This window comes from Tetrahymena thermophila, assembly GCF_000189635.1.
Source record: "Tetrahymena thermophila SB210 genomic scaffold scf_8254551, whole genome shotgun sequence".
Classification (NCBI taxonomy): Eukaryota; Ciliophora; class Oligohymenophorea; order Hymenostomatida; family Tetrahymenidae; genus Tetrahymena; species Tetrahymena thermophila.
The window spans coordinates 565,777-592,753 of NW_002476322.1; the positions used below are offsets into that span (position 1 = coordinate 565,777).

The 26,977-nt window shown below is 23.7% G+C and overlaps 5 protein-coding genes across 5 annotated transcripts; all 5 read left to right on the top strand. All coding sequences in view use genetic code 6, as the record gives it.

Annotated features, from left to right (window-relative positions):
* Nucleotides 1-880: 880 nt before the first annotated feature.
* TTHERM_00310490 (cyclic nucleotide-binding domain protein) lies at nt 881-6,821 on the top strand (the record flags this gene model as incomplete). Its single annotated transcript, XM_001021124.3, has 5 exons — nt 881-3,204; nt 3,345-3,750; nt 3,821-3,961; nt 4,021-4,429; nt 4,498-6,821. 5 exons carry the CDS (start codon nt 881-883, stop codon nt 6,819-6,821), a joined length of 5,604 nt encoding a protein of 1,867 aa, XP_001021124.3.
* A 1,501-nt stretch (nt 6,822-8,322) lies between these two features.
* On the top strand, nt 8,323-15,061 carry TTHERM_00310500 (MFS transporter; the record flags this gene model as incomplete). Its single annotated transcript, XM_001021125.3, has 4 exons — nt 8,323-10,652; nt 11,026-11,428; nt 11,530-11,670; nt 11,723-15,061. 4 exons carry the CDS (start codon nt 8,323-8,325, stop codon nt 15,059-15,061), a joined length of 6,213 nt encoding a protein of 2,070 aa, XP_001021125.2.
* A 1,054-nt stretch (nt 15,062-16,115) lies between these two features.
* TTHERM_000310509 (MFS transporter) lies at nt 16,116-18,669 on the top strand (the record flags this gene model as incomplete). Its single annotated transcript, XM_012798890.1, has 6 exons — nt 16,116-16,545; nt 16,805-17,337; nt 17,395-17,469; nt 17,521-17,730; nt 17,814-17,902; nt 18,258-18,669. The coding sequence occupies 6 exons, from the start codon at nt 16,116-16,118 to the stop codon at nt 18,667-18,669; spliced, it is 1,749 nt and encodes a 582-aa protein (XP_012654344.1).
* Nucleotides 18,670-19,300: 631 nt separating this feature from the next.
* TTHERM_00310510 (phosphatidylinositol 4-phosphate 5-kinase) lies at nt 19,301-22,010 on the top strand (the record flags this gene model as incomplete). The annotated part of the gene is made up of 6 exons (XM_001021126.2): nt 19,301-19,717; nt 19,782-20,166; nt 20,409-20,586; nt 20,637-20,748; nt 20,794-21,097; nt 21,247-22,010. The coding sequence occupies 6 exons, from the start codon at nt 19,301-19,303 to the stop codon at nt 22,008-22,010; spliced, it is 2,160 nt and encodes a 719-aa protein (XP_001021126.2).
* Nucleotides 22,011-23,308: 1,298 nt separating this feature from the next.
* TTHERM_000310529 (phosphatidylinositol 4-phosphate 5-kinase) lies at nt 23,309-26,126 on the top strand (the record flags this gene model as incomplete). Its single annotated transcript, XM_012798891.1, has 3 exons — nt 23,309-24,438; nt 25,023-25,565; nt 25,619-26,126. 3 exons carry the CDS (start codon nt 23,309-23,311, stop codon nt 26,124-26,126), a joined length of 2,181 nt encoding a protein of 726 aa, XP_012654345.1.
* Nucleotides 26,127-26,977: the final 851 nt, after the last annotated feature.

Sequence of the window (26,977 nt, forward strand, 5' to 3'; positions counted from 1 at the left end):
TTTTTTCATAATTTTTTCTCTAATTTAACCACCTTAAGTACTTTTAAATAAGGACAATGATAGTAAAAGGACGATTCTTTGATTGAAAAGAGAAAAGGAGGAGAAAATCAAAAATAAAATTTTTTCTGCATCCTTAATCAAGAATACCAACAGTGTATATATTTCACAAATTAATATAATATTAAATGTTTTCTGTTTAATGCAGTTAAGATTTTTCAACCTTTGAAAAACTTAATTGAATTTTCTAAAAAGGTTTAATTTGAGATTATCTATTTAAAATCGATTTATGTAAACTAAAAGAAATTAATTCTTCATGAGCTAGCTTAACAAAAAAAAGTCTAGTAAAATGATTTAGTAATACTTAATATACATTGAAAGTTTGTAAATGTTACTCAGATAAAACATAAAATATTCCTAAATAAAGTAAATTTGATCTAAATATGTTAACTGTATCAATTTGTTGGTTACTTCATATTGATTAATATACATAATAATTTATTTTTAATAAAAATTGTGGCTCAAATGAAGTATGTATGAATGTATATTTTGTTATACCTTGAATCTTTCAATCAAAGCTAAAAAATACTTAAAAATTGTAAAGCATTAAATTTTTACCATCACAATAATTAATTAAATCATATATATTTAAATCATTTATCATACATAATTAGAAAGATTACTCAAAACTTAGAAATTAAGAATATAAATACAAGAACGTTTAGATATTTAAAGAAGATAGATATTTATAGCAGTAAAAATATTCAAAGTATACAGCTAAAAAATATTTACATTTAGCTTTAACTACTGCGAACAGTTATTAATATTATTTTAAATACGATTTAGGAATACTAAGTTTCACACAGAGCTTGATTCATAAGAAATGAATTATGAAAATTAAGGTCGAAGCTCAAAAATATAACAAAGGATTTAAGTTCCTAACATATAGCTTAATGAATAGGATTAGCATGTTTTTGATACTGATGGAATGATCTCGTCTCAGGGAGATTGGAGTTCTCCTATAAAAATTAACCAAGATACACCAAATTAGTTCATGTAGGAAACATAATAGAATTTGATTACTTCAAATGATGATAATTTAGATGCTATTTCAAAAAAAAGTAGTAGCAAAAACAACAACAACAATATCGATAGTGATATGGATTACTTAAAAAAAGTAAATTTAAATCTGTAAAAAAGCAAATCATAAATAGAAAAATAGGGCACAAAGGAAGAAGATTCAGGAAAAAATCATAAAATTAGCAAGCATAGTTAAAGTAATGCTTCAATAGCACCAAGTTTTGTATTAGATTAGTAATAGGAAGATTAATAGGCTGATTAAACTTAGAAGCATTTAATTCAAACTAACTAAAATTTTAATGAGCAATCAAAAACACAAAAGAATGTATTCGATGATGAAAATCCTCAAAGAAGATTAAGAGAATATAGAAGAACTTAATACAGAAATGTTTCTCTAAAACTTCTTGAAAACGGAACAAACGCATAAGCTTAAGAAGCAAATTGGAATACTCAAACTAATTTAGATATAGAAGGATTTTCACCAACATTAACATTAAATAACATTAACAAATCAAAGAAAAGTTTTTTGGCTTTAAATGTAAACGAATGTTCCACTCCACAGAACAATCCAAACAAAATAAAAGTTTATCCTCTTTTATCTAGTGGGGTAAGCACTGACAACTTGAGGAAGAGTTAAATAATAAATAGAGTTTCCTAACACAGCATTAATTTAGATAAAAATGGAACTTTTAATCAATATTTAGATTTTAATAAGGACAGACCTTTAAGCAAAGGGGATTAACTTCTCGGATTTAGCGCTTTTGAGGGTTAAAATTAATCTCAATAACCTTCTCTAATAAATGGAATGAATATTTAAGCTTATTATTCATTTTAAGGGCGTACAGGAGAAAACGATTCATAAGCTCATTACAATTAAAATGCTTCTAATTAAGTTATGCTTTCACAAAATTAGCAATATTAATCTATTGCACACAGTTAATTCTATGCAGCTCCTTTATAAACTAATAACAACAACATAAACAATATAAGAAATCCAAGTGAGTCTAATATAAATTGGAACATAGCTATTAAGATAAAGAATATTAGTAGATTTATTTCTAAAGTAAGAAGCCAAACAAGTGATTTCAATAAGAAAAACTTAAAGGATTTTCACCATAAGCTGATTAATGATGCTTCAGATAGTAAAATATATGCTCAGAGTGGTAGTAATAATACATTACCCTCATTGAATACTAGTCAAAAAATATAACTCCAATAATCTAATACTCTAGTGAGAGAAGACTCTTAAGAATAAAATTGTTTAGAGAAAGTTTTCTACAAAATGATGAATATTTTATTTAAAAGATGTTTATATTACCTAGATAATATAATAACAAGTGAAAAATCATATGTTTTCTCCCCTGAACAGACAATGATCGTCTTTTGGAATATTTTGTTTGGTTTACTATTGTTATTTTAGTTTTTTTATATACCATTCTCAGTAGGTTTTGATGTGGATATAGTTGATTAAACTAAATACAGATTGCTATTCTACATTATTCCCATAATAGCATGCTTTATAGACTCTTTGATCAATCTAAATCTAGGATATTACCTGCAAGGTTTAGTAGAAATAGATAGATTAAAAATCATCAAAAGGTATATAAAATAATTTCTGATAAGAGATATTATAAGCTTATTTTCTTTGATAATGACTTTATAGACAAATGTAAGTTATTATTCTTTGCTGTTTTTTGTTCGAATTCCTCAACTTTTCAAAATACTTGAAGAACATGCTGAATATTTTTAGTTAGAACAAAAATATTATAACTATTACTAATTGGGAAATTTACTTTTTATGATATTTTACATTTCTCACATATGTGGTTGTATATTTCATTATATCTCCTATGAAATTGGTGTTCAATCTTAGAATGATTTAAAGGATACATGGCTGAATGATGCAGGAGTTTTTTACAGTTCAATATTCAAAAGATATGTTTATTCGTTTTACTTTATAGTTATTACAATCACTACAGTTGGCTACGGTGATATAAAACCAATATCTGTATATGAAAAAATATACGTCACTATCATAACTATACTAGGTTCTTGTATATTTGCATATACAGTTAACACTGTTGGAACAATATTCTAGGAAATTGAACGCAAAAAAGCTTAATCAAAGTAACTATTTTAAATTAACTAAATATTATTTGAATTTTTCAATTTGATTTCATATTATTTTCAATATTTTTGTTAATAAAAATGGTCATTTAAAGTTGTAAATTATTTAATACATTTTTTATTTTATGATATTATAAAAGATAAAGAAAATATGAATTAACTAGCTACTTAAACTAGAGGTAGGTAAAAAAGGATATTCAAATCAGAGTATTAAAACATTTAGAGTTTAATTAGTAAAGAGAAGATGATGACCCAATTAGAGGAATGAATATACTTGAAAGTGTATCTAAAAACTTAAAAGAAGAGGTTTGTAAGGATTTTTATGGAAGAATATTATAATAGAGCAAAATATTTAACTTATAATTCTCATAGCAAGCACTTTTAGATGCTTCTTTGTAATTTAAAGAAAAAATTTTGAGCCCAGGTGAAATAGTTTTTAAAGAAGGCTAAGCTAATGATCATGACATCTTTTATATCTATAAGGGTAGCATAGATCTTTTCGTTTAAAAATCAAGAAAGTAGTAGAGAACTATTTTTACAGCCAAAGTAATTAATTCACTTTTAATATCTCCCATCATTTATTAAATTATTTTTTAATAATTATATTATATCTAAGAGTGGCATGTTTTTTGGACAAGGAGGTTTTTTTAGTTCTGCTCCCAGAGAATGCTCTGCCAAGACTATTACAGTGTGTCATTTACTTGTTTTAAGCTAGAGTGATTTCATAAAGACTCTCAAGAATCACACCGAAGATTATGTAATCAGAATTAAAATGCTTTTTAATTTGTTGTACTTAAAAAATATTTTTATAAAAAGGAAAAATTTTGTGTCATAAAAGATGAAATGAATATTTATAAAATTTAATAGCACATGACATGCTTTAGCTGTGGATAGTTTAACCATACTTTACTGAACTGCCACTTAATCCATTATAAAAGAAACAGAGATCTATTTCTAGCACGCTACAGATATAGTATCCCATAGGAAAGAAAAAAAGAAATAATACGTAAAAATTATGGAAAATCTTCATCTTGGAAATAAAGGTAGGTTGTGAGGTAGTCACTTTTTTAGCTCAGACTTGACGCACTCAATTTAATACTATAGAACCCATAAGAAATAACAGACAAACAATTTTTTAATGGAGTAAATAAGATCAAATATGAAAATGGATTTTTCTTCGCTGATTATGAAGAAGATGAAGAATTGGAAAAATTAAAAAAGGAAGGTAATTAATTAATTTATGGTTTTTTTTAGAATTTGCAAAATCTTAACAATAATTTTGTTAAAAATAAGGGTAAGAAGATGAAGACAAATCTAGTGAATCTTCTTCAAGTGATGAAGAAAATTTATAGAATAAATTAAGCAATTTAAGTGCAGCTAGTAATATTAGTAATGCTAGTTAGTTAACTTACAATCAAGATGATAGCTATAGATTTGGTAATAATGTACCACATTTTTTTATTCAAAACGAAAGCGCTGATATAAAGGCTGAGGAAACTTTATTAAACTCGATCAAAGAAGTGAACGAATTAGATGAAGAAAATCACGAAAATAAATATCAATCATAAAAAAGAAAAACATCTTAAAATCTTTATAAGTATTCTATTTAATCTTAAAATAGTAGAAGACCTCATGCTTAATCAATTGATGATGATAACCATTTATATCATTTTCATAAATAATAAACTCATAAAGAAAGTAGTACTTCATCTGCAAGAAAAATTTAATCTTAGAGATCGTTGTAATTAGTAACATATTCTAAAAGATCTGAGCTATTAGAAATTGCAAATCAAAATTCCTTAAAAACATCTCATGATTCAAACAATAAAAAAGATAAGTCTAACAGCAGTTTAGTTTAGCCTGTTTTTATTTCTAAAGATTCTCCTTAGACAAGCCAACGTTAAAATAGTGACTAAAAAATAAAATTATAAGGAAAAAATAAGAATTAAGCTGATAAAAAAGGTATTTCAGATTTTTTATTCAACGACTAAAATGTTTACTCATCAGATTCATCTTCTCTTTCTGAACTATCGGCTGATGAATTGCATAATAAAATTAAACAGAACAATTAAAATATAAGTAAAAGTCATTAATTCTAGATGAATGAATAAAAAAAATAGTCTAACAATCATTAATTCACCTCATAATTTGCATAGATAAGACTTAAAAAAAAAAAAAATAGTGAAGACTCAATAGACACACCTAGTTTGTAAGAACTTGATTAAGAGCTTGTTATATAAGGGAAAAAAACATAACCGACAATTTATAAGCATAAAGATTAGATAAAGCTAGCTTAAAAAGTGAGTACAGATGAAAAAGCTACTTAACCATAGCAATTAATTAAATAACATACAAAAAATAAAATAATTCTAAACTCAAATGAAAATAAGAAATTTGTTTTTGAAAATATAGTTATATCAAAAAGAGGTTCACAGCTATCCTAATATAATGGATAGAAACCACTAAATGATGCTTAAAGCTAAGAATTAAAATAAAACGAGAGAATTAATTTAGCTGATGATTCAGACGAAAGTATTTTACAAGTCTAAAGCAGCTAAAGGTAAAACAAATCAAATAAGTAGATCATAATTTCATCTTAAAGCTTAAATGATGGAGAAAGAAACGAAGTAATTCAATCGTAAAGCAAAGAAAGATAGGATTCTTTAGAAAAGAAAAATGAAGAGAACGAAATCCACCCAAGAGGTAGACATAAACACTAATTTTTATTTAAAAGAAGAAGTTAATCTGCAACTAAGACAAATATTTAAGAATTCAATTTGAATAAAACGTAAAGAAGGTCGCTAATTTTTGATGACGAAAAATCTGTTTAAGAAACATAAAATATTGAATAACAAAATTTAATTCAAAAAAATCAATTTAAAATATCTGTAAAACACCAAAATGGATAAACAATATAAAAATCCAAAAAGGGGAATATCCATTTAGAGAGTTTAGAATAGAAAAACAATTAAGAAAATTAAAAAAGAAAAATCAGTAACTTGTCTAATGGTAGAGGCTAGAATTTAATATCTTAGCAAGAAAAGAACTTGGCAAAAAAGATAAATATGCCTTTATTGAATCCAAATGAGTAGTTTACTATAAAGTAGAAAAAGAGAATTAATGTTGATCCTTTGTCACTTTTAAATCAATACCAACAATTTTCCAAATAAGAAAATGAAAAATTAATAGAATAAATAAAAGCAATTTTAAGCAAAAATAATAACTTTTAGAGCTAGAATGCAACACCTGTTGCAAAATAAATAAAAAAATTAAATTCAATTGATTAAAATAATGTTTAAAAGTAAAATTTAGAGAGCAAATCATCCAATAATCTGAACAAATTGTAAAGTATAGAAGAATACCCATAACCCATTTCTGAGGTTGAACTAAATGATAAGATGATTTATAAAATTAAAACTAACTTAAATTACAGTAGTGATTTATTCTAATATGATTTTGACTCAATGAAAATTTTTAAATACTATTTTCCACATAATAATTACTCTAATGTTGTTTCTCGCCTCAAACCAAAAAAATTAAAAAACGCAAATAGAAACACAATTAAACGCAGAACAGTCATAAATTCTTAAAATTTCAATAACCAATAAAATATTTGATAATAAAAAATAAATTAATTTTGGTTTTTATTTAATTAATAATTAATTATGTAAATATATATTTTATAGTTTTTCAAATTAATATTTTTATTATTTTTGATTGCATTTGTGTAATAATACCACCAAACATATTTAATAAAGGTATCTAGAATAATTTATTCTTTAATTTGTTTGAAAAATATTTAAAAATTAGCTTACATTTATGAAATTTTCGAAATTATAATTAATAAATACTTACATATGCAGAAGTAATAATATAACTGTCAAATATATTTATAATGCGCATCTTTAAATGCAAATAAAATATCCCCTTTGATTTACAGTTAGAATATTTGTGTAAATTTCATTTTGTTTAATAAAACTTACTAATATTTATCTAAAAAAAAGAGATAACTTAAATTAGATATTTTTTTTAAGAAATATTTGGTACGAATAAACTAAACTAAATTAGATGGATAGAAATTAAAAAATATTTAGATATATGAACAAATTGCAAAAATTTATTATCTAGAATTATTATTTTTAGTACTTATTATGAACTTAATTTTTTGCTTAAGCATTAAGAGCTAATAATAAATCTAAAATAATATGAAACATACATAGATTTTGGATGAATAATATCTTTTAATATGATATTTAATATTTTGATTAAATTAAATAGATGAAAATTATAATGTTAGCTTACATAATTTTATTTAATTAAATTATTAAAGTATTTTGAAAGCTAAGAATGAAAAAATTAAAGGTTATTTAGTTATATATTGAGTGTAATTATTTTTATTTTAATATTTTTTCAAATATTAGTGGATATGACTTTGATTTCAAAAAATACTTACATATTACAAGAATCTAAAGCGAAAAGTATTTAAATATCAAAATTTTAGTTTTTGTGATACTAATAAAGATTAGTAATATTTAACAGTTATTATCTATTAATCAATCAATCAATCAATCATTGATTTTTGGAGATATATTTAAAAATAGTACAGATATAATGATTAAGAAAGTTAATTAATAACTTAAGTCAAAACAAAGAAAGAAGTGATAGTAAATAAATTTTGTTAGCTCATAAATATATGTATTTAAGTAAATAAATATATTTTTTTCAAAGCATTCTAATTTACTAAATCAAATCTATATTTCCATTTATTTAAAGGATTTTATAAGCTTATATTAACTTTAGAAAACCAATACTTTACATTTTCAATATTTGATTTTTTCTTAGTAAAAGCAAAGTTGTAATTAATTTTACGAGTACGCAAACAATTTTTACCAACAAAAAGAAGTAAAATATTAGATATAATTTAGCACAAACAAACAAGCAATATAAGAAGGCTTACTAATATTTCACTTACTTATAAGTAAAAAGAGTTTCTGTCAATATTAGATACAGTTTTAGGTAGAGTTTTAATTTCAATTACCGAATAATTTCTATTCAGCTGCAATTGAGAAACTCTATTGAAGTCTATCCCTCAATATTATTGTTAATATTTGCTTTTTTATGAGTGAATTTTTTAATGTATCATCAACGATAAATAATGAGCTTGGTCTTTTAACATCTAGAAAGTAGGAGAGCGATTAATTGATCTCGCCTAGAAATAGAGACGATGGCTATTTTTCACCTAATGTTACAATATTTAGCTAACTTGAAAACATGAGAAAGATTGAAACTCAAGGGATTACTGAGCAACCGTTTTCTACGAAATCGAAAGATGATTAGATTCTTTTAAGGGATAGTAACAAAAAGCCTAAATTTATTAAAAAAGGATTTAAAATAAAAAAAGAAACATCTAATAGCAATATGGAAAGTTTAAATTATCTCAACTAAAGCAGCTATGATTAAAGTCCAGTAAGAATTAAGGGTTTAAATGCATCTTCAAGCGACAAAGAAGAGCTAGAAGTTCATTAAAAAGAGAAATAAGATATAAAAAGAACTTCGACTCTGTCTAATATCCTATTAAATGATAAAGTTGTAACACAAGATAAAACCACTCTTTCAAATATAAATTAGAACCAAGCTAGCACGACTCAGGTTTTCTAGGCTAATGATGATATGTAATAAAATCAATTAGAAAATAAAATTAAAAGTAATTAAGATAATACGGATTAAATGTAATAAGATATTTAATAGAACGAGTTTAATATAAATGGAAATAACAAACCTAACGCTAACGATGATAATAATAATAATATTAACAACAATGGCACTTCTAATAACAATATTAATAATAACAATAATAATATAAATAACAGTAGTAGTTAGGGAAATGGTAATAGCAACCCAACCACCAGTTAGAAGTAGATAAATGATTCGATGGAATTTTAAAGGAAAATAAGCAATTACTCTATTAAAACATAGTAGTACAGTAATACGCCTAAAATGGTTAAAAGAAATGCTCGAAATAAAAAAAATTTAACTTGCGCTACAACATTTTAGCAAAGTCCGCCTGGTGGAACACCTTTAAAAGGATCTAAAAATAGAATTTTCCCTTAGATAAACAATAGTTTGCAAAATTCTCCTTATTTAGGTTCTTCATCGATTCCATAATAATCTTAAAGAGAGATTCAGATGATTGGTCATTCTAAAAGCATGTATAATTCATTAAAAAAATCTTAAAAATTTGCAGGAGATTCGCAGTAATAACTTTAAACAAATTAATTTCTTGGGTAAAGAGATGCTTTATCTCCTACTTAACAAGGAGGACAAATTATGTTTTCAAACGGGACTCTTAATACTTAATTTGATAGAAAGTAAACTCTGATTCAGCCTTATGCAACAAACACAATGAATGAGTTGCTGATTCATAATAGTTAGAGTATTAACTTTCTTAAATAGTGGAATATTGCCACTAGAGTGAAAATGATTAACAGGTTTTATCAAAAAGTTAAAAACTAAACAAGTCAAATCAACTTTAAATACCTTTAGAAGAGGCATTTTGATTTAATTGATGATTCTGCTTGCTACATGTTTGATGAAAGCAACAATCGCTTTAATTAATAATAACAAACAATAATCACTAAAATAATATAATTTTTTTACATTTTAACAATAAAGATCACAAAGCTACCTGTATTATCCCCTAATGCTTAATTAATTCGGTATTGGCGATCTTTTTACACTTCTTTATTGCTGCTATAAATTTTTCTGATCCCATTTTAGATAAGTTTTAGTATTATATTTAACATTGGAAATTATGCCTATTTACTGTATTATGCTCCTTTAATAGCTTACTGTTTTAACATATTTGTTTGTTTAAACACAGGATACTATGAAATGGGTATTGAGTAGCTAAACAGATCAAAAGTCTTCAAAAATTATAAAAATCAATTTTTAATTGATATTCTAGTTATTATATCTTTTATTCTTACCAACACTCTTGAAGAACCTTTTTTTAATTTACTTTTTTATTTGAAGTTTTACCAATTGTATAGTTATTTTTAGGATATTGTAGAATACTATAAAATCCATGAAAAATTCTCTCATGTATATACTTTAGCAAAGCTTATTTTTCTTATTCTTTTTGTAGCACACTCCTGTGGTTGTATTTTTCAGTTCATATCAATATAAGAAGTAAATGCAGGTAATCAATAAACCTGGCTTATTCAAGCAGGGATATATGACAATGGTATTGCTGAGAGATATCTGAATTCTTTATATTTCTCCATTATTACAATGATCACAGTTGGTTATGGAGATATAAAACCTATAGCTGACTCTGAAAAAATGTTTACAATATTTATGGCTCTTTTAGGTTCAGTAGTATTTGCATACGTAGTTAATACAATAGGAGGTATTTTCCAGGAAATAGCTTAGAAAGAAGCAGAGTTTATGTAAAACACTTTATATTGAATAAATTAAATTATTTTAGATTTAACTTTTATAACAATATAAATATAAAGTTTCAACTAAAATCAATATCAATTAATTTTCTAAATCTAATTTCAATTTAGAAAACAATGATTATTTCTTAATTTTGAAATATTAACTACCATAAACAAAAATTTTCTTAATTTACTGATAAGTTTTTTGTATTTTTGATTCAAAAAGATTTTACTAGAAGAAAAAAAAAAATTTGTGGTCATTATTCTGATTTAATTTAATTAGAATTCTTTTTAATTTCCAATCAAATTCATAATTGAAGATTAATTTAATACATTAATTAAAAGAATTTATTAGTAAATAATTTAATTAATATTTAATTAGAAAAAAGAAATATGACTTGTCTATCTACATGTCAACTAGATAAATTAAATAAGATATCTAGCTCAGGGTCATGAAATTTTTAGATTACAAAAGAATGCAAGAGCAAGATAATCCTATGAGAGGAGAATATATTTTAAATTAACTCTCTGAGAATTTAAAAGAAGAAATTCAAAAAGATTTTTATGGAAGAATTTTATAGTCAACTAAAATTTTCTCCTCAAAATTTTCTTAATAATTTCTGAACTAAGTTTCTCTTCATTTTAAGGAAAAAGTGCTCGGACCTGGTGAAATTGTTTTCAGATAGCAATCTTATGGCGAAAATGATATATACTTTATACTTAAAGGCTAAGTTGAAATCTTTCTTTAAAGTGGTTAGTAAACTAGGCACATATCATATGTTAAGGTAAAATTATTTATTTAATTATTTTTTGATCTTAATATGACTGCTTTATTAAATCAACTAAATTAAATATTTAATAAATTCATTTAATTTAATTAACACAGGCAGGTTAGTTTTTTGGATAAGGTGGATTTTTTAGCTCATCTCCTAGAGAAACTTGTTGCAAGAGTACATCAACTACTCACGTTATCGTCTTGCCTTAAAATAAATTTATTGAAACTTTAAAAGATTTTCCTTAGGACTTTGTAAATAATATTCTTATATCTATTATTAAATAATTTTTAATAATTCATTTAGGAAACTTATAGCCAAATTAAGGATGAAATGGTGTTATACAATAAAAAGGAAAGTATGGCTTGCTTGAGTTGTGGAAAATATAATCATTCTTTAAATAACTGTCATTTCATTCATTATAAAAGAAATAGAGATTTGCTTATCGCTCGGTACACTTACAGTGTTCCAAATGAAAGAAGGGCTTATAAAAGATATTCTAAAACGTTTTAAACTTTAAAAATGAATTTTAATGTAAGATAGGACTTAAAATAACTGCGTCAAAATGTCATATAGTAGACCATAGAGTAACATTTAGAATAATAAGCCTTAGACGATTCTGATAGAGATGAGATTATTTAAAACAAAGTTTAACTTACAAACATTTTGTCTGATAAAAAATTCTTTTAAAAAGCTAAAAAAATAAAATATGATGATGAAAAAAATATTATTGCATATAGTGATGATGAAGATGTAGAAAGTTAATTAGGGGAGATCACTGAATGCAGCTACTACTCATCTGAAGATGAGGAGTCAGGATCTATAAGCGAAAACGAAGGAGATGAAGATGATGATGGTGATGATGATAGTGATATTTAGGAAGCTGATATTGATTAAGAAGAAAGTCATACTCAAAACGAAATTTAAGCAGATTTGATTCAGTAGAGAAAAGATGAGGATGCACTTAATTCTATTCAAGAGGAAGGAGAAGACGGAAACGATGAAAGCAAAAAGAATTCTCAAAGTAGAAGCTCATCTGTTAATATTTATAGAGAAAAGTTAAATTAATTTATGATTAATTTGCAATAAGAAGGAAAGGTTAACCAAAGTGATAACTTTTCTAAGAATAATGAACAGAAATTAGGAATTTCAGAACTTTCTTCATCCAACAGCAGCAGTTCTAGTGAGAGTAATTCTTCTGAGTAAGAAAATTAGGTATTGAAACTTTAGGTCTCAGGTGATGAATCAGACTAATCTGTTCGCTTAAAGTCTGAGTCGTCTCCAAACAATGCAGGTGAATAAAGTTTCTAAGTAAGAGAGAAGTCAAAAACAACAATAAAATAAAAGAAAAAGAAGAAAAACATAAATAAATAAAGTTCTTCCAATAAAAGTATTGGAAATGGAGATGAAATAAAGCTTAGCAGAGAAAATAGCAACAATTCTTCTTTAAAGCGTGATTACGATAGACAGTTAAGTAACGATTAAAGTTAGAAGAACATAAATTTAAAAGCAAAAAGTAAGAATAACAGTAGTGGCTAAGACTCGGTTAATAAGCTAACTGACAAGGGTTCTGCATCTGCAAGCTCAAAAAAAAAGAAAAGAGATAAATAAAATATCACTTAATCTAGTAAAACAAACTCAAATAATTAGAGTAATGCCTCTTCAATATAATCTAATTCCTAAATTATTTAGCAGGTGCTGAAAGGAAATATTTTAAAATCATTAAATAATAGCAACCAAAGCTCGTTCATAAATAATACAAATAGCATTTCTTTTGGGAATACCAATAGTCTTTCGTTTGGTAACGCTAGCAATAATAACAATAAAAAAAAGAATCAATAAAATCTTAATTTACAAGTGCTGAATTCTCTAGCTCAACTGCATAAAAAGGAAGGAATCTTAGATGAAACTAATAAATCTAACAAACAACAAAATAAATTTAAGCTTTAAGATCTCAATGCTTCTTAGTCAAAGAACAACAGTGTCCAGCAAAACTCTATTACATTTGCTGCTATTCTCTAAAGTTAACTACCTTAACTTAATTTAAATTTTGGTAACCAAGAATTAAATAGTCTGTATAATGATAATTTTGAAGATTTCAATGCAGATTAGAGCTAGTATAATAATTTTTTGATGATATAACCCCAAAGCAATAGTAGCTAAAATATTGAATAAGAGTAAAGTAACTATAATACCAGTAATATCTTAAAATAAGATTAATCTGAAATGAAAAATACACCTAAGAAAGTAACAAACAAAGGATTCTTCTAATTTGGATCTTAAAATTATGATGAAGATGATTAGAACCAATAACAATCAAATAAATATAAATAGCATATAAATACTCCTAAAAATTAAGTTAAATAAGATTATAACTAATATCCTTTAAGTTTTAGCAACCTCAATAAAATAAGAAGTTAAAGCTCTGCTAGTGCTCCAAACTAAGCTTTAGATAAGCTGAAAAAGAAATCTTTACTCAGTCGTGAGCAATCATACAGGTCTCTTCAAAGCAAACTAAGCAGGGAATCTAAACTTCTTTAAGTATAAGAAGTTGAGGAATTGATTTAAAATAAAAAACCTATCATGAATTAATAACTGGGAATGTCTAAATTTTCTGCAGCTTTGTCAGACTGGAATGCGACTCCCATCCTCAAGCACATAAATGGACTTATGGGAATAAACAATACAAATAATTATGATTAAGAAAGTAGTATCAGTTTAGGAGGTTTTAATACACCAGGTAGAAGTATAAAAGGACTTTAGTAAGGGAATAGGAACAGTATTTTTAATACAACAAGCTATATGGATGAAAATAATGATGACAACTAATCGATTGTATCTCCTTACTAAAATATAAACTCAAGCAATAATAGTCAGCAACCTTAGTAACTCTTGTAACAATCTATGTAAAATAAAAAGAGTAAATTTGCTCCCTCTTAATAAGGTTAATAAAAAAGACCTTCAATCAATCAACACTTAAATGAAAATGAAAACCCTTCAGAAAATTAAGCACTTTAGTCTTAAAATGACTCATCTTTACCAAATATCAATATTGAGAGAATTAAAAAAGAGCAAGAGAGAATAAGAAGAAACTCTCCTTTTTTAATGAGCAAGCATCCTTTAAGTGGTATTCTGCCTCCAAGAAACAGCATTAAAATTCAAAATGATAAAACCAGCTAAAAAGGAAGGAGGAGTTCAATATACAGCAATTTTAATCAAATGGCTCCTTTACAAAACATTTCTAACAATAATAATTAGAATAATTTATAATCAAATTCCAATTTCTAACAAAATTTTAACAACGAAGAACTAATACAAAAGCTAAAAGACTTATTTTTACTAAGAAATTTAGACGACGAAAAGAGCAATGAAGCTCTTACTAAAAGAGGTAGCACTCTGTATGGCTCTGAATAAAATTTCTATATGTAGCATCCACTATATGACTATAATATGTTTTTCCTCCATGATTTTGATGTAATGAAAGAGTATGAGAAATATTTCAAGCATAACAACTTTTCTGAAGTTTTGAAAAAAGTAAAGGGTAAATATAAAGTTATTAGAAGAAGCCAAAAAACTCAAATGTTGAAAAGAAAAAATCTATTGGTTCATACATATTCTATATCAGGAATTGGAAAAATTGATTGAAAACTATTTTAATTAAATTGGATATATTTAAAAAAATAAGTTAATCATAATAAATAAAAATATCTTAAAAAATTTATATCAAATCTTTCTTTTATTCTTAACAATTTTACAATTCTGTTTTATATTAGTTTATTTATATAAATTATATACTAAATTTAATTTAGTATTTTTCCAAAAAAATATATATATATGGCTTACTTTATTTCTAAATTCAAAAAATAATTCAAATAAATTTTATTTTATAATTCTTAAATAGATCTAATTATTTATCTTAAAACGTCTAAAAAATTTGTGATTTTAAACTTGATTATCTTATTTTTTAATTTTAAAAATTTTAAATAAATCTGGTTCTTCTTTTTTTATAAATTTATTCAATATTAAATAAATAACATATATTTAAAAAGTATTTTGCAAATAAATTTATTTAAAAATTATTTAATTTTTGAAAATCAAAAATTTTTTGTAAAATTTCTTAATTATTATCCAATTACATTAGAAAATTGTAAAAAGCTAGAATACTTCTTTTAGAATATAAATAATACTTAATTTACATCATTTATTTAATTTATTGAAGAAATAATTTAATAAAAAAGTAATTAATTAATGATATGTTGTACAACATTACCATTTATATCTTCAGAATTTTGTAAATTAATTATAATAGTTATCAAAAGCAACCAACTATTTATTTTTATTATTAATTATTTAAAAATGATTTTTATTTATCATAATATTTTATTGATATAAAAAAGTACAAACTCACTATCTAAATCAAGGAATGTATCAAAAATTTAAATATTTTTCATTAGTATTTAAGAATTAATAATTCAGTAAAATGCATCTAAAATTTGTAAGAATTTGTTTTTTAAATATTTTTTAGAAAATTTATTATTGATTGTTTAAAAATATCAGGATATTTAATTAATTAATTAATTAACTATCTAACTTTAAGTAGAAAATAATTAAAAAGAAATTTAGTTATTCATAAATAATATTTTTTGCAAACACAATTTTATTTAAGCAAAATATAAATTAGAAGTCACTAGCTAGCTTAATGGAACAATAAAATAATGATGGCTAAAATAGTTCTCCTATAGGTAGCAGTATCTAGTTAAAGGAAAAGCCTTCTTAATTTTATAAAAGCAAATTCAACTTAGAATAAAATAGCAATTCTAATTTACAAATTAATAATTTATAAAATGATCAAAGTGGATAAACAAAGGTTGATAATCACTAAAATAAAATGACTCATTTGTAAATATAAAAATCAGATAAGATAAACATATAAATTCCTTTATCAGCAATGAGTTAATCTGCAATTCCACATAAAGAAGAAGAGCTTGATATTAAGGTTTTGCAGTGGATATATTTCATGTTTTGCTTTATTTCAATTCAAAACAACTTTAATACAGGAGTTATTCCTGCTTCATTGATCCAAATAGAATCAGAGCTGCATTTAACGTTTAGCTAATAAGCAACTCTTGGTAAATTTATCACAAATTGATTTATAAATAAAATATAGCAACAAACTTTGTTGATTTTTGGCACTTTGCTTTAATTTTGGAATGTTTAGTTACAAGTTAATAAATTTAAAATTAGAAATTATCAGCAATTTAAATAGATGAATAAATCAATTCGAAATGAATAAAGATAGATAGATATAAATAATATTAAATTAATTTATTAGTTAATTAATTAATTTCTTACTTTTCTAAATTCTACTTTTAAAAAATGAAAAATTAGGATCATTAGAATATTTAGGTATAAGCATAGCTACTTTTATGGTGCCCGTTTCATTAAATAAGTATAATATTAATAAGATTATATCTGTAACTGTTTTCTTTAATGGATTGTTTAGCCTCATAATTTCTATTACTTCTAGTATCATACTTATATATGTGTGTAGATTTGGATAGGGTTTCTGTGCAGCCTTTGGATGCATATATGCTCCTATTTGGATCAATAATTTCAGTCCTGAAGACAAAACAGCTACTTGGATGGGTTTGATGCAAGCTTAAGGCCCTTTGGGGGTAATGGTTGGGTATGCAATAGCAGGTTTGCTAATTACACTGACTGGATATGAAAAGAGTTGGAGAGTTGGATTCGCCATATTATTTGTTTTAACAACAATTACAGCAATTTTCTTTGCATTTTAAGACAATAAATATGTTGATATTTTATATGAAGAAAAGCGATTATAAGAAAAAGGAAATCCAGCTGGAAGTGCATCAGTTACAAATAGAAGGCGAATTAGAAGTTCTATTATTGATAACGAGGTAAATTTTTATATTTATTTAATTATAAATACATAAATAAATCTATTTTTTTATTAGTTTGATTCAGTTTCAGTTGTAAGTAATTCGTCTTCATATGCTTAAGGGTGTTTAGAAATATTTAAATAGTTCGGAGTAAATTAAATTATATATTTAAAATTTCAATAATTCTTCTATTTTTATTAGCCAATTATTCAACATCACATATTTATTTATGTTTGCTGTGGGCTCTGTGTGTTATTCTACATAGTTACAGGAATTCAGTATTGGGCAACAGAATATTTCATTAAATTCACAAAAATATAAGATAGTATTGCTATGGCAACTTTTTGTTTTATAGCAATAACTGCTCCTGTAACTGGTGCTCTCTTAGGTGGTAAAATCTCAGATTCACTGGTACATTTGCTTTCCAAAAAGCAAACTTAAAAGCTTTTTGATTCTTAAATAATTGTATTCATAAAAAATTTCATAATATAAAGGGTGGTTATAAAGGCAAAAACAGGATAACAGCATTGAAATTTTGTGTTTCAGTTGGATTAGCAGCCTTCATATTTTCTATACCTATAGGGTAAATCATTTAATATTAAAATAATATTTAATAAATTTATTTACAAAAATAGAGATTTAATTATTTTACTAAAATCATAAAGCTCAAAAACTCAATAAATAAATTTATTTTTTATCCTAGTTATAATAAAAAATTGAAACAAAAATTTTTCTAAAATAGATATTTATTAGTTAATTTAATTCTTCTTAAAAAATTAAATAACAATAAAAAAATTAAAATGAAAGAAAAGAAAATGTTTTGATAAAAAGTATTAATTAATTTATGAATTGAAATTACTTATTTAGAAATCCAGAAAAATAATCGTTTTAAATTTGAGAATATTTATTTATTAATTATTTTTATTAAATTATGTTAGTTATGTAACTGAGTTTTGGCAAGTAGCCTCTCTTGTTTGGTTTTTGCTTGCATTTGGTGGTGCTCTTATTCCAAATGGAACAGGAATATGTTTAAGTTGTTTACCTAAGCAATATCACTCAACTTGTAGTTCTTTATCTTAACTTATATATAATGTAGGAGGATACTTTATGTGTCCTTTAATTTCAGGTACAATTATGGATTTATTTGATGATAAGCTAGAAGGTCTTATATGGGGTTGGAGGAGTGTACTTATTATGGGTATATTTGGTCCTATATTGTTTGGAAAAGCTCTTTATAATGAGGCCAGAGCTATGGCGGAAGAAGATAATAAAGCTTAAAATGATAAATAACAAAAAGCATTAGGCTAAGTACAGGGCGAAAAAAGGACTAAGGCATGGAGTGTCTTGTGAAAATGAATATTAATTAATTAAAAATTTATTCTATATTAATGAGTTTCAATTAGATAATTTAGAATTAATTACAATAAAAAATTAATCAGTAATAATTTATTTATTTATTTTTTTTTTGAAATGGTGAACCACCTTATCTTATAATATTAATTTTTATATGATAGATTACAAATAAATAATTAATTAATTTTAGATTTCAGATTTCACTTAAATAGTCATGATAACTATTTTTGGAGTTTTTAAAACTAAAATTTCTACTTTTATATGTTTAATTTAGTAAATAAACTTAATTCAGTGAAAGAAAATAAATCTAAGAGCTAAAAAGGTGTTGTGTATTTATTTGTATTTATTAAAGGAGCTGATAGGTAAAATTTCAAAAAAAAAATAAATTGCTAACAAATATAAAAGATAACTACAAGAATATAATATTCAAATTGATAAAATAAAAATGATTAGTTAATTATCATTAAACATGGTTTTTATAATTATTGTTAACCTAATTTTAACATAATGCTAAAATTTAATTACTTCTACTTATCCATTTTAGTAGTAAATAACTGTTGATTAATAAAATTTATAATACAAATTATAATTTGATAAGACTTACCAATAAGAAACATTAGTAATTAAGATGAGTTTAGGCTCAGATGCTTAATAGACAGGTTTAGTGGCATGCGTTATAGCAAGTTAGTCAGATTTTATTTCTCTTAGCTCAGTCATAAAATACTTACAAACTAATGAATTCGACTCAGACAAAAAAGGAAGTTTTTAGACCTTTTTTATAGATTATGAAGGATGCTCTATGCAAGATTAAATATAATATATATAAATTAAACCACCTCACTTAAATAATTCTTACATGTTTTAAATTCTTAATTTATCATAAAGCTATTAAGTATTTTAGGTTGAGATTGATATTTTCTTTTAAAGCAATTCTATTTGTTTAGACCAATGCTCTATCGATAAATATTAGAACTCCTAAAATACTTGCCATGAATCTCTTTGCCAATGCTCTGATAATTATATTGGCCAAAGATGCCAAGTTCATGTAATTTAAAATATTTATATTTGCTAAATACTATTTTATTAACTTCAATTTTAATCAAATTAAGGTTAATAAATTTTCTGATGGAGAATAAAATATTTAAGTTGAAGTAAAAGGATTTTCTTGGGTTTTTTATGAATTAGATTTATTGAAAATTCAAAATGAATATACTCTCACAGTAAATGATCTGAATCAGTAAATAAAATACTCTATTATTGAATCTGGATTATCAAGTTATTAAGTTCCTAGCCTTTACTAAGGCATCAATGTTATTGATTAAGCAGGAAGCTATAGGTTGTAAAATGATATAATATAAGACTATTAAGCATTTGCATCAATCAATAAAAGTCAATAATTGTCTTTCCTTATTTCTTTTTATAACCCAAGTAATCAGACCTTAATGTTTTCCTTTTAATTTAGCTCATAACTAAATTAGGATGATAGTAGTGATGGTAATTAATAAATAATAACTTAAATTATTTTAGGCTTTGTCCATATATTAAGAAATTTCAAAGAATTAAGTTATTTTTAATTAAAATAATTTTTTAAATTTAATCATATTAAAAATAAATAAAAATTTTATTTACACACTTGTCAAAGAATAAAATTTAGAAACTATAGTACTTACAGTTAATTTTTTCAAAATAATATCATTAATTTGTATTTAATTACTTAAAATTTGAAAATAAAATAGAAAAAGTAAAAACGAGAAACATAATTGTGATTGTAGTTTGTTTAATTGCGAGTGCAGTATCTATACCAATAATATACAGAGTTGTAAACAATTTTTATGCATCAAAATAAGATATAATTATACCTTCGTAGCCTGCTCCTGTTTCTCCTTATAATATCCACTTAGTCTAAGCATAACTGTAAAGCAAAAAAACTTTCAAATTTTATTTTTATATTTCATTAAAAATAGGCAAAAGAAAAATGGGAGTTTAAGTAAAGAACTAATTGAAAAATTCATGCCAGCTGTTTTCTATGCAGATCTTTTAACAAAATATCAAAATTTGAAAGAATTCAGCGAATGTGTAAATTTTTATTTTAAAATATATTTCTCAAATATAAATTTTTAGATGATTTGTTTGACTGACTTCGAAGAAAGCAACCTATGTAGAATGACTGTATGCTATCATTTATTTCATAAGAATTGTTTGGAAAGCTGGTTAGAGCTACAAGATAGCTGCCCTTTTTGCAGAAAGGAGCTGAATAAATAAACTCTAGAAGAAAATAAACTCTAGTCCTAAGAAAATCCTTATATAAATAGGATAGTTTAATCTTCTAATATTCAAAAGACATTATCATAAGATAAGAATTAAGAGTATCCTTCATTTAATGATCTAGGAAATAGAAAAAATTCATAACAGTTTAGTGAAAAAAGTAAATAAAAATTATTTATATATATTTAGTTTCAGATATTAAATAAATTAATTTTATTAAATTTTTCCTGCTTTAGATGAATGATCAATTAAAAATAAGTCTCTTTTAATAGGCTTACATATTCACTTTTTGTTTTTAATTATAATTAGCTAATTTTACTAGCCAAGAGAATTCTCATTTTTTATCACAATCACCTTCATCAGTATCTAAAAACAATAAAATCGATTACAATCAAGCAGATTCAGTTATTTAAGATGAATAGTAAGATAATAATTTTTTTAATGTCAAAAACTGTAACAAAAGTAGTGAAAAAGAATAAGAGAATTGCAGTTTAAGATAATCTAGAATAAAAATCTCTTTTCTTTAATAACTAGAGGGAGATGAAGTAGGTATATAAAGCAATCCATAATAACTGAATACATTATTTTGCGAAAATTTTGAAAAAATTAAGTAATAATAGAACAGAATAAGTAGGCTTTCAATAGATAACGAAGAAATAATGATAGAAGAGCCTAGTAAATTAAATGAAGAAGATAGTTCATGTAAAGCATTCTCAAAAAAAAACAATGAATTTTATATTTAATAAAACTCTAATTAGAATGAATAAAGTTTAATATAAAAATAATCAATTGAAAGTACTTAATAATCAACTTTCAATAAGTAAATGAGTATATATCAGATTACTTAGCAAGATCATTCCAACCGAATATAAATAAATAAAAGCTTTAGTTAATTAAATAAGTCTGAACATATATAATAAATCAATCAAAATCAGTAAAGGTTTATTTAGCATTCTGCTTAATTCAATCCTGTTAATAAATAAGCTAAATAGCTTCTAAATAGTAAAAGTAATTTAGAAATTAGTTAAAGTAAAGAATCTAAACATAGCTAAGATTAGATTATAATTAAATGAAAATAAAATTTATTAATTAGCTTATTATTTCATTTATTGTTTTGAGTTTTCAGGATTCTAAGTGTGTCTTGATTCAACATTTTTAATAAATAATTTTATTAATTTTTAATTTATTTTCTGAAATTTTTATTTTAATTTATTTTTATTACAATTTTATTTGCAATAAAAAGATATAGCAGAGCTTATATGCTTAAATAAAAAAATGATTATGTTTATTAAATATTTAAAAAATGTTTAATTTAAAAGAAATTATATTATTAAATTAATATCTATTTTATATTAAAAAAAAGTAAAAAAAAATAATTTCCAGCATATATTTGTAAACAAACACACTACTGAGTTATTTATTGGTTAATTGATTTTGATAAAAAATTTAAAAAGGTCTTTTTCAAGTATACTAATTATTATTCAAGTTTAGAATTAGACTTAAAAAATATATTGATTAGTTATTTTTATTAAATTCAGATAAATAAATTGATAGTTTGATGGATCAAAATAATTGATTGAGTGATTTATGATTATTTGTATATTGTTATAAACATTTAATAAAAGATAGTCAGAAAATATTAAAATGTTATTATTGATCGATTATACATAGAAAATTAATTAGCTTGGCTTTCATTAATAAATTTAATAAATAAATAAAAGAAAATATGATTTTGTTTGTTATATTAATTATTTGTCAATATTAATGTTAAACAGTAGGCAATTAAAGGGAAAAAATAGAAATAAAAGCAAGAGAAATAATAATTTTTCTGTTATTTAATTAGTTTTTCTTTGAATTTATTGTTTAAGAAAAAATAAGTATAAAGTTCTACAAATAATCTGATTCTTTTTGTAATTAAGTGCAAAACTAACTAGCAAGTGGTTCTTCTTTAATACAAAGAAAATTTTCAATCAATTAGCTATAAAATTATTATTATTAGGACTACTTAGCAACAAAGTAAATATTTAGCAGCTTTTCTAATTTAATTTTCATCTTGTTTTTCTAACTAAAATATTTTACTTATTTATCAATGATCTTTTAATTAACAGAATAGAAATAAATTATTGCAAAGGGTCAATTAAATAAATTAGCAATACAAACCATAAATACATCTTGAAGTATCTAGCTCTATCTAAATCAAAACGTGGTTTAATAAAATAAAAAAGTACCAAGCTTTAAATTCAAGCCAAGTTAGCAAAAAAATAATTGCTTTTATCCAACTTTTGCTGATCAATTTGAAGGAAAAAAATAAATAGAGAGAATCTAAAATTTTTAAGTAAAATAGGATAAAGAATTACTCAAAAATTAAAATATGACTAGAGGAAGTTTTGCGAAAAATGCATTATTTTTAATATCTCTTTCTTTACTACACAATAAAGCACAAGGAGATTTTTTAGATTATAACAAAGATAAATTTTATGACTGTAGCGGAGGAAAAAATTATACAGAAGAATAAGAACAAGATATATTAGTCCTTCCTTACATAGATAGAATTGCATTTCTGATAATACCCCCATTTTCAATGTTTATCAGTCTTTTAGTAATTATAATTTTTATAAGATTCAATCAGACAAGATCCTTTCCTGGCTATATTTCGTTTGCCTTAGCATTAACAGATATGGTTTTGAATATATCTTATTTTTCGTAAGCCATTTATGTTTTTTCTGAAGGAAATTCTCCTAAAAGCAGTGATGCGTTTTGCTAACTAACAGCTGCATTTGGCGTTATAGCTCTTACGTGCTAATACATTTACAATCTCGCCTTCGCAGTAATATTCTAAATAAAGATTAGAAGATCTTTGAAGGGATATACAAACAAGTAATATTATTTGCATGCCTTTGTTTTAGTAGTAAGTGTAGTAATATCGATGGTCTCTATGAGCTTGAAGCAGAACGGTTTGAATCTTTTCGGTCTCTGCTCTTTTTCTTCATCTAATAAAAATACAAGCTTCTTAAATATCATCGTTTTGGTAGCTTTTAACGGTATTTAATGGCATACAGTATATTATTTAAAAAAAGTAGTACCGAACATGTAGCTGCGTGAAAACAGCATAAAAATTATCAACCACTACTCCTTATATGTAGTGATGTCGTCTATCACATTCATGATTTTTTTGATCAGTGATTTTATTGAAAGTATGAACTGTGGCTATATCAAAGAGCCTGATGTTAATATTTTTATAACAATTGGAAATTTAGCTAGAGTTTTTCTCCCCCTTTTTTAAGGCATAATTCGTTTAACTGATCCTGAAATTCGTTAGTATTGTCTCTATATTTTAGCAAAAATGAAGATGATAAGTATGGATCCCGAGCAGCTATAATAATTAGAAGAAAGATCTAGAGCACAACAAATGAATTAAGATTCATGGGTTGCAGAGTTGTCTAAAGACTTAAGAATTTCCACCGTGTTTACGATGCTTTGCTCTATTTATCTTGATATTTTGTAATTATTTTTTAAAATAATTTTCATTTTTTTTCCTACTTTTATTTTAATCTTTTATTAATAATCAAAATACAATATGAACTTAAATTTTGAAAACATTTTAAATTTTATTTCAGATATGTTTTAATACATTTTCATCTAATTTTTACTTAAGAAAAATAATAAATTTTTAAAAATGCACAAATTAACCAAAAATTTATGCATTTTCTATAATTATAAAAAAATATTAAAATAAATTTGATCAATTAATCTTCAATTTATATGTTTTTTTCTATTTAAAATAATTTCAAAAAATCTATTTCTTTCTTTGATATTTTTTAAATATATTTCTTTTAGCATAATTATTCATCAAGCAAAAATATTTTCTATTTATTGATTTTGTATTTTTTTATTTATTCTTTTTAGATTAGTTCATTTATTCTAATTTATTTTTTTCATAAAAATAAACTTTGATTTTTAATTTAATTTATTTATTTATTTGCTTAATTTAAATTTAATGTTTTACATTTTTAGATTTTTTTTTTTTAATTGATATTTTATTTTTTTTGCATTAATTAACTTTATTGAAAATAAAATTTGTTTAGAGAAGAGGACCAAAAGAATAGCTTAGGCTTTAAAAAGTTATGCATGGAAGATTCATAAGAAATAATTTAAAGAGTTATATCGAATACTGTGGTAAACAGAAGGTTTAAATTTGATAAATGGAATTTTTAAAAGGATAATTAGAGAAAATAATTCTAGATTGTACCAATTAGAATGACAACTCATTCTCCAATCTTATTTAGACACATAAGAGATTTGGATATTGATGTAATTGATTTTTCAAAATCGCTTGATGTAATGAAAAATCAAGACTAATTAATGCAAGCAGTCGGCTAAGCTGACGGCGGAAGAAGTGGAGAATTCTTCTTCTTCACACATGATAATTAGTTAATTTTGAAAACACTAAAAGAAGAAGAGCTTGTACCTTTCAAAAAGAATCTTTATTCCTATGTAGAGTATATGAATCAAAACTAAACTTCTATGATATCTAAAATTTATGGCATGTATTCATTTGAGGCTATAAAGGGAGATAACCAAAGAATAAATCTTCTTGTTATGAAAAATATTTTGTGCATACCAAGAGAGTAAATAAATTATTCTATTATTTTGTTTTTGAATTTGGATAATTTAAAAAAAGGTACATCTTAAGAACTTATGATCTGAAAGGATCGAAATTGGGCAGATAAGTGCTGGTAAATGGTAAAGATTATGAAGAGGCTCTTTTAAGAAAGAGAGTTTTAAAAGAAAATGAATTCATGAAATACGAAAAAAAAATATATCTTTAAGAGAAAGAAAGTGTGCTTGTAAAATAAATATTAGAAAGAGATAGTTAGTTTTTAGCCAAGTTACAATATGTTGACTATTCGTTATTAATCTTCAAATTGGATTATAAATAATTTAGATTGGACTAAATATAAACATCTAAACAGCTTTTTTAGTCTTTTAATTGCATGAAAGATGTCAGAAACAACGGAATTTATTATCATATCGGAATTATAGATTATTTATAGGAATATAATTACAAGAAAAAAATAGAGCATAAGTTAAAAGAAGTAAGATACGGGATATAAGCTGATGCCTCAATTCAAGAGCCTAATTATTATTCACAAAGATTCATAGAATAAATCGTCAAAAAAATATTTTGAACTACTGAATATATCAAACTTTTACAAATAATTACTAAATAATAATATAAATCAATAAATTAACTAACTAACTAATCAACAAAATAATCAAATAAATTCATTTCCTTATTAATAACCCCTTAAAATATTTTAATAAATCGACTTTAATAAATGTAAATTAATGATTAAGTAATAAAAAATATCTTAAAATAAAATATTAATATTAATTTTCATTTAAATTACAGATTTTACACTTTGTTCATTATTTTCAATCTAATATATGTATGTATTTGTGATTAAAATTTTCTAAACAATTTATTTTCTAATAAAAACAATATTTTTGTTCATTATCCTTTTAAAAATTATAAATATTAATCATTCATTTTTTTTAATTCAAGTGAATTAAAATTAATTAATTAATTTAAAAAAAATTTTTTAATTATTTTTAGATATATATTTGCATTCTAAACTTTTTAGATAAGTTTAATTTAATTAAAGATTTATTAAATTTTTAATATTTTTTTTTTTAAACTTTATGCAAAAATTCATGCAACCTACTGTATATGTGAAATTATTGTATTGTGTATATAAAATAATATTTGTATCGGAAGACTATTTTTATACAATAAAAATTCATTTTCTAAAAAATTTTTTGGTTAATATATGATTTAACTAATATTTTTTAAAATTTTATTTAGTGAAAAAAGATTAATTTAAATAAGCAAGCAATAAACTGATTATCAATTTTTATAAAATTATTTATTTCTTTAAATTTTTTAATGAAAATTGACAATTTTAAAATATTTTGAGAAGGAAAATAAATAATATTAAATTATAAATTTTGATTTCTATTTTAGATTAAGCTGTTTAGA